Source organism: Neltuma alba, unplaced genomic scaffold (genome assembly GCF_004799145.2).
Source record: "Neltuma alba isolate B1F8T4 unplaced genomic scaffold, ASM479914v2 tig00011068_pilon, whole genome shotgun sequence".
Classification (NCBI taxonomy): domain Eukaryota; kingdom Viridiplantae; phylum Streptophyta; class Magnoliopsida; order Fabales; family Fabaceae; genus Neltuma; species Neltuma alba.
Window position 1 is genome coordinate 59,774 of NW_021635811.1, and position 8,353 is coordinate 68,126.

The window sequence follows — 8,353 nt, forward strand, 5'->3', positions numbered from 1 at the left end:
TCAATGATTTGAGTCACTATTGTTAAGACCTTGGTAGCATATTACTGTGGTAGAAAACATGAACCGTGGAAATTGAACGGAAAACTTCAGTTCCTAACGATCAAAGGGCTAAAATACAGATTCAAAACTCAGTGGACTAGAAAGATGATTATGTCAATATGATCTAGTGAACAAGATAGCATGAAAATGGAAATGCCAGTGAAAAATGTTCAATAGCAGACTTATTTCATACCAGAAAACAAGTGCACCACACAGCACAAGGAACCATAACCATCAACCCAAAATATTCAGACAATCATGTGCAGTAATAATATAGAACCAAACCATCAATTTATGATTTCTCCATTGGCAGGATGAGAAGAAATGCTAGAACAGAAAGCACCACACAGCACAAATAAACACAACCATCAACCCAAAATATTCAGACAATCATGTGCAGTAATAATATAGAACCAAACCATCAATTTATGAATTCTCCATTGGCATGATGAGCAGAAATTCTAGAACATAAAGCTCCCCTCAAATGATAATTCCACGCTCCGAGTTGAATCATTGACTAAACAGAAATTCTTAGCCACAATTCAATAGAGAAAATAAAATTCGTTTGAGTAAAATAGAACTTGGCATTGCTACAACACACGAAAGAAAAAAAATCAAAAGAACAAGTTAAGACTCCACCAAATAGAAAATCTAATAGCTAAAAGGCCTGCAATGCCGCCGTTTGGTTTACCTTGTCGTAATGGGAAAAAAAATTAGGGATCTGTTTGGTTCTGTTCTTTATTTTTTGTTCTCAAAATAATTTTATAAAATTGATTTTTAAAAACAAATTTTGAAAAAAAAAATCTATTTAGATGTCTGTTCTAAACAATTACACTTGACAATAAACACACTTACATTAAAAGGCGAAGCTTTGATGAGAACTCCAGCCCTCAAATGAAGAAAAGCTGTCGAGCAAAGAAGAAACAGTGTCGCAAATTTCCCAAACAATAAATAAGAAATGAAAAAACAAAAAACAAGAAAACAATTAAAAATTATTTTAGTTTTTAGTTTTTAAAATAGATTTCTGTTTTGAATTCGCTCTTTGCATCAAGATTACTCCATGTGATCCACATTATAGGGCACTTCTAGAAGAATAGGATGGTCTGAAATATAAGTGACTTACAAGATAATTAATGCTTATTTACCAGTTTTGCCTCTTTAATAAATACCTATTTCTAATTTTGCCAATTCTTTGTATTTTCTCTCTCTTCAAAAAATATTCCCCATGCAATTAATACAAGGAAAGTTTAATCTGCTTACTCCTTGTAAATAGGGGTGAACAAAACCGAACCGAATATAAAATTTAATATAAATTTCAGTTTGGTTTTCGGTTCAGTTTATAAAAAAATTTCGGTTTAAAAACCGAAAAACCAAAATATATGTGTGTGTACATTTTTTTTTTTTTGCCAAGGTATATAATATTATATATAAAATGAAACTAAGTTAGCCATCAACTAATAGGCCCAAAGTATGCTTCTAAACCCAGCCCAATGTATCTCAAACCCTACTAATGTAAGATAGCTCATCACCTCTCATTCTCTCTTGCCGCACTCTCAATTTCAAAAACAATACCATTATCTTCTCGCTCATCGATCTCAAGTAGAATGCCATCTCCCTCATACTCTCTTACTCTTCATTGCTGCCGTCTCCCTTACACTCTCTTACTTTTTGTTACTGTCACAGTAGAGCCTCTCTCTCTTCAAAAACAATATATTGATGCTTTTACTCTTATTCTTTGTGGTGTCTCTACTTGCTACTTCGTCTCCACTTTTCTTCTCCATTTCATCTTCATATTGATGCTTTTGCTCTTCTCCACAATCTCTGCTACTGTGGCTATGCTTACCACTTCATCTCCCTCACACTTGGGATTTTATGGCGGGTTTAAACACAGGAAAAAGTTAGTAGCATTAACTGAATAAATCAACTGAACTAAGCCGAAATATTTCGCTTAAGTTTCTATTCGGTTAGTGATAGAAGTTCTGTTCGGTTCGGTGCTTAAAAATATTCTAATTTGGTGATCGGTTATTTCAGTTTCTAGACCAAAACCGAACCGAATAATTGTTTGCCCAGCCCTACTTCATTGATTGCTTGTCTCGGACATTGAAAAAGCTTGAATGTGAGAGAAAGTGTACTGAGAAGTTATTTTTCATACAAATCTAATTTTTTAACGAGTGGAGAGACCTTTCAATTGAGGACATATTTTACAAGTTAACTATCACTTTATTATTCTCCTGAATTAGTTAAAATGACGGATAATGTGAACAGGAAGAAGTAGATGTAATCCTATAAGTATGCTTAATTAGAGTTACAGGGTTGAGATATGTGTAAGGTTTTTTTTTTTGGGGAATTAACTCAATCAACTGTGTTTTCAAAAATATACTCATCTCGTTCTATTTCTTAGATACTTTTAACATATTTCATACAAATTATGAAAACCTTAAAATATAATAAATTTTCAACTTTACTCTTATTTAATATATACACTTTTAAAAAAATAACGATTTATACTATAATAAATGAAGGATAAAATAGTAAATTGATGCTAAAATTTTAATGAAGTGACTTATAAATAGGACTAAGAAAAACATTCTCTCTCTATCTTATAAATAGAACCAGAAGAGTATGTGGCTTATATAGAAATATGTGTTATGGCTTTTAAGAAATCCATTAAGTAGGGAAAGATTTAAAAATTATGAAAGTTTCTACAAATAAATATGTTAAATGTTTTGTGTTTTTAAAGTTAGGAAAATAGATTGAGCCTGTTTAAATCCAAAAATTATGAGGGTTAGGCTTGTAATTTTTTCTTTCAAATGAAAAATGGGTTTAAAAGGGATGACTCTATAAGACTAATAATTTAAACAGGCTGGCCCTCGGTTTTGTTTAGGCCATTTTATAATTTTTTTATTTTAAAATTCTTTTGTGTAATTCTAATATTATCAATTTTTTTACATTGTTAATGATATTTTGAATATTTAGTTATTTTATCATTTTTGAAATTAAATTTTACATAATAGTTTGATTTATTTAGTTTTAGACAATAATTTATCCAATTAAATTTTAAATAATGGGTTAAATTGGACTTTAATAATGATTTGGTTCATATTATATGTGTTGATATTTTTAAACTATATATATATTTAATAAGAGAATATTTTTATACTTATATAACTAGTGATTCTATAATTTGAATTAGAAATTGATGAGTTTCAACAACGACACTTCTAAAACTAAAGTAAAATAATAGTTTGACTGAAAAATTTAAAAATGAAATTTCTATAAAGAAGAAAAACTTAATATTTTTGCTATTAATGAAGAGCGATTGATTATAGTGATGATAAAGTTTCAAAAAATTAACGATAGTATTTGTCTATTGAATATTTGCACTATTAATAAAACTTTTGGAGGTTGTTGTCTTGTTGATGGATGTTTTAGATGTTGATGGATATTTAGACATGATAATATTTTGTATTTGTGACTTAATTTTATTCATAGTTATGTCTTTTATTAAAATTTTGTTGGTTTTTTTTTATTTTTTGATTAAAAAATATATAAAAAATGAGAAATAGTAATTTTTTTTTTCCTTAAACAGGTCGAAAACCCATGGACCGGTCCTAAGCTTATCAACTTAAGGATCGAGTTTAGCAAATTAGAGTATTTTTTAAATTTTAGCCCTATAGGGCCAGCCTTTTTAAGCCTATCAGTCTTATAGGGCCGGCCTAACTTGTATTCCCACCTCTATATGTTTTGTAAGAGTGGAGTCATGTGTATGCAATGTGTACTCATATACGATATAGAAAAGATTAATCTTCTAGTCCCTCTAGTCTTTAACTTGTTTGTAACTCAGTTGCTCCACTTTGACCTCGTGCAACTTAGTCACTATAATTTTGATTTGGTTGTAACTTAGTCCTTGTAGTTTGGCTCGCACAACTTGATTCCTATAGTTTTACTCATTTTATAATTTAGTCCTTATATTTTAAAAAAAGAAATTATATATCTAATAAAGAGAATGACTAAATTATAAAATGATTTAAAGTATAGAGACCGAGTTACAACAAGTCAAATTTTAATTAAGAACTAAGCTATAATAGAGTTAAAACTATAGAGATTGAATTGTATTGAGTTAAAATATAAAGACTGAGTTACAAACAAGTTAATACTATAAAAACTAAAAGATTAATTATCCCTATATTATATATATAAAGCTTGTTTTGTTTCTCTCTCGCTCTTTTCATCTTTCTACTAAGAATATAATTAATTGGGAAAATTACACTCAGGTCCCACAGAGCACAATTAATATAAAAAAGGTCTATCGAAATCGCGAAATGATTCTGAAGTCCCCAGGGACCTGTGTGTAATTAATTCTAATTGTGAAATTACCTACTTAGCCCTGTTAATTTTATTGCAGCAATTCGTTTACAATCTCAATAGTGGCTGTTGACAACCCGAGAAGACGTGATTGAGAACCTCGGCAGTTCTCATGACAACTCACTCTGTGGAATGCCAGGGGCGTTGTTGAGGTTGTTAACCACCTCTTCTCGGGTTGTTAACAGCCACTGTTGAGGTTGTAAATAGGTTCTAATTTTATTGCAGCAATTCGTTTACAATCTCAACAGTAGCTGTTAACAACCCGAGAAGACGTGATTGACAACCTCGGCAGTGCTCATGACAACTCACTCTGTGGAATGCCAGGGGCGTTGTTGAGGTTGTTAACAACCTCTTCTCGGGTTGTTAACAGCCACTGTTGAGGTTGTAAATAGGTTCAAATTAACAGGGGTAAGTAGGTAATTTCACAATTAGAATTAATTACACACAGGTCCCTGGGGACTTCAGAATCATTTCGTGATTTCCAGGGACCTTTTTGATATTAATTGTGTTATGTGAGACCTGAGTGTAATTTTCCCTAATTAATTCTCCTGACGAGTTCAAAGTTTTTTCTTTTTTTTTTTGGTCCAAGATGAATTCAAAGTTGGAAATATTACGTACAGGTCCCACAGAAGGCAATTTATTACTCTGAGATCCCACGAAATGTCAAAATCACTGACAAGTCCCAAGGGACCTCAGAGTAATATTTTCGATTTGTAAAATGACATTACTGTCCCTCATATTCCAGATTCACATTTGCTCTGTCATTGCAATTTACAACCTCAGCAGCGACTATTAACAACCCAATGAGAGGGCGTTAACAACCCTAATAGTATTCGTTAACAACTTACTTTATAGAATCATATAACCTCCACATAAGAGTAAATTATAACCAAATAGTATAACACAACAACTTTAACACTAAAATAGGAAGCTTTTTGATATCATTAAGAATTTTAACTAGATCCAATAGGATTATAGTAATATTTTAATGCGAAGATCCATTTACAACCTCAACAGCGACTATTAACAACCGAATGAGAGGGTATTAACAACCTAAGCAGTATCCTTTAACAACTTACTTTATAGAATGATATAACCTCCGTATAAGAGTAAATTATAACCAAATAGTATAATACAACAACTTTAACACTAAAATGGGAAGCTTTTTGATATCATTAAGAATTTTAACTAGATCCAATAGGATTATAGTAATATTTTAATGCGAAGATCCATTTACAACCTCAACAGCGACTATTAACAACCGAATGAGAGGGCATTAACAACCTAAGCAGTATCTGTTAACAACTTACTTTATAGAATCATATAACCTCCATATAAGCGTAATTTATAACCAAATAGTATAATATAACAACTTTAACACTAAAATGGAAAGTTTTTTTGATATCATTAAGAATTTTAACTAAACCCAATAGGATTATAACAACATTTTAATGCGAAGATCCATTTACAACCTCAAAGGTGAGTATTAATAACCCAAAGAGAGCTGTTGACAATCTAGGCAGTATCTGTTAACAACTGACTTTATGGGATAATATAACCTCTAACAACTATATAAGATTAACTTTAAGACTATTTAGTTATAATTTAGTTAGTTCTCCTTAGGTTATTAATACTTACTGTTGAGGTTGTAAATGGATTTTCGCATTAAAATGTTACTATAATCCTATTGGGTGTAGTTAAAATTCTTAATAATATCAAAAAGCTTCCCATTTTAATGTTAAAGTTGTTGTATTATACTATTTGGTTATAATTTACTCTTATGCGGAGGTTATATAATTCTATAAAGTAAGTTGTTAACAGATATTGCTTAGGTTGTTAATGCCCTCTCATTCAGTTGTTAATAGTCGCTGTTGAGGTTGTAAATGGATTTTCGCATTAAAATGTTGTTATAATCCTATTGGGTGTAGTTAAAATTCTTAATGATATCAAAAAGCTTCCCATTTTAGTGTTAAAATTGTTGTATTATACTATTTGGTTATAATTTACTCTTATGCGGAGGTTATATGATTCTATAAAGTAAGTTGTTAACAGATACTGCTAGGATTGTTAACGCCCTCTCATTGGGTTGTTAATAGTCGCTGCTGAGGTTGTAAATCACAATGACAGAGTAAATGTGAATCTGGAATATGAGGGGCAGTAATGTCATTTTACAAATCGAAAATATTACTCTGAGGTCCCTTGGGACCTGTCAGTGATTTTGACATTTCATGGGACCTCAGAGTAATAAATTGCCTTCAGTAGGACCTGTATATAATTTTCCCTTCAAAGTTTATTGAGCACAACATTAATGCTTTTGAAAATTAAGCTAATTGCCAGATTTCAAATCATGATATTTTGACATCAAAGAGATGCAATCATTGTTGCAAACAAGGAAGCAAACTGATCCATCACACGCTTCTTTAGTGCGAGTCCCACTTCGACGCCACCATCACCATCTTTACTCTCTGCCATCGCCATTGTTATACCTCTGTCCACTGAAAGTGTCCCCATCTTCTCAGGCCTTCCCCACCCAAAATCAGTCTCGTAAACCCCGAACCGGGTCGACCCGGCTACTGCTATGTACTGAACTTCGATTCCTTCTGCAGATTGCAAAGAATACCCAGAAAACAGTGTCTCTGCTCCATCAAGCGCCCCTTTCTCTTTCTGTATTTTCTTTATCTTTCTGTGTATTTTCTTGGCAAGCATGACTAACCCATCCTCATCTTTTATGTTTTCTGGCTGTATTTCAAGTATCTGAGGCATCACACAATTACCAAAGTAGGTTTCGGGGATTGGAGGCTCTAATCTGGCCCTACAATCAGCTGGGAAGCAGAATAACAGTTTCCTTCTCTTGTTTTCGCCAGTTGTTTCAACGGCCTTGGCAAGGCAAACCAGAACATAAGAAGTTGTAAGGACGAAGGTTGATAAATTTTGAGGCTTTGAAAGTGTTGAGTCTTCTTTTTCTTCTTTGGTCTCGGAATTTTCCCATTTCTGCAAAACCCTTTCTTTTATCTTGTTTATATCCCAGCGTTTGAGCTCGAATATGGCTCGAGCAGAGTGGTCCACTAAAAGCGGGAACACGTCGTAGAGAATCTTCAAGCTCAATGGCTGGCTCTTCTGAGCCTGATGAGTGGGATCTAAACCTGACCACCCATTAATGTATGTAATGTCAATGCCACATGGATCGATGATAACTTCTCTTTCTGTGAATGGTTGTAGTTCTTGAGGAAGAAAACCAGAAGATTCGTTCTCTGCTTCTGTTCGACATAGATAAGCCCAGGCCTTCATGAACATAGTCGCTGACTTACCATCTAAACAAGCATGGTGCGAACTCATGCCTATGCAAAATTCACTATTGGGAAACAGAGTGATCTGCAGTGAAAGAACAGAAGCGAATGAATCAGAAGAATCCAAGTTGGGAACAAAAGCACGAGATTGTGAGGCGTCACGAGGGGATTTGTTCAAGACATGGTTGAAATCAGAATCGGAAACGGCCATGGCGAGAGAGACGGCATATCCAGGAGTGTATTGAACGATGGGTTTGGGTGAATCGGAGGGCCAAACGATGTTTCCAGCGAGAGGAAGGAAGTGTTGCAGAGTGAGAGAGAGGGAGCGTTTGAGCTTTGGAACGATGGAATCGAAGAAGGAAGAATGGCTTAAGTGAGGAAGAGAGAAGAAGAAGAGACGCTCGACGGGATGGAGTCTGAGCCAAAGCAAGACGAAGAAGGTGAGAGAGAAGGAGGACTTCGGTGAAGATGGTGGCGGAGCAATTCTGCAGAGCTCTTGTATTTTCAGAGACGCCATAAGAATGAAGCAGAGGATGCGTACTTTAACATATACCAGATATATATAAAGGAAATTAGATCTTCGCTTTGAGACCCCAGTGTTATTACAATATTTGTTTATTTTGCCTTCAATTAATTCTTACAATGATTAGATAAAAAGTTTT

The 8,353-nt window shown here is 33.3% G+C and overlaps 1 protein-coding gene across 1 annotated transcript; it reads right to left on the reverse strand.

Moving 5' to 3' along the window:
- Window positions 1-6,716: 6,716 nt before the first annotated feature.
- Window positions 6,717-8,276, reverse strand: LOC114761065 (phenolic glucoside malonyltransferase 1-like). Its single transcript, XM_028950378.1, has one exon. The coding sequence runs from the start codon at window positions 8,206-8,208 to the stop codon at window positions 6,766-6,768; it is 1,443 nt and encodes a 480-aa protein (XP_028806211.1). The 5' UTR covers window positions 8,209-8,276; the 3' UTR covers window positions 6,717-6,765.
- Between the last annotated feature and the right edge of the window lie 77 nt (window positions 8,277-8,353).

Bases quoted from the DNA above. Each gene is read 5' to 3' on its own strand.
- LOC114761065 (XM_028950378.1), bottom strand. From the start codon at position 8,208: ATGGCGTCTCTGAAAATACAAGAGCTCTGCAGAATTGCTCCGCCACCA.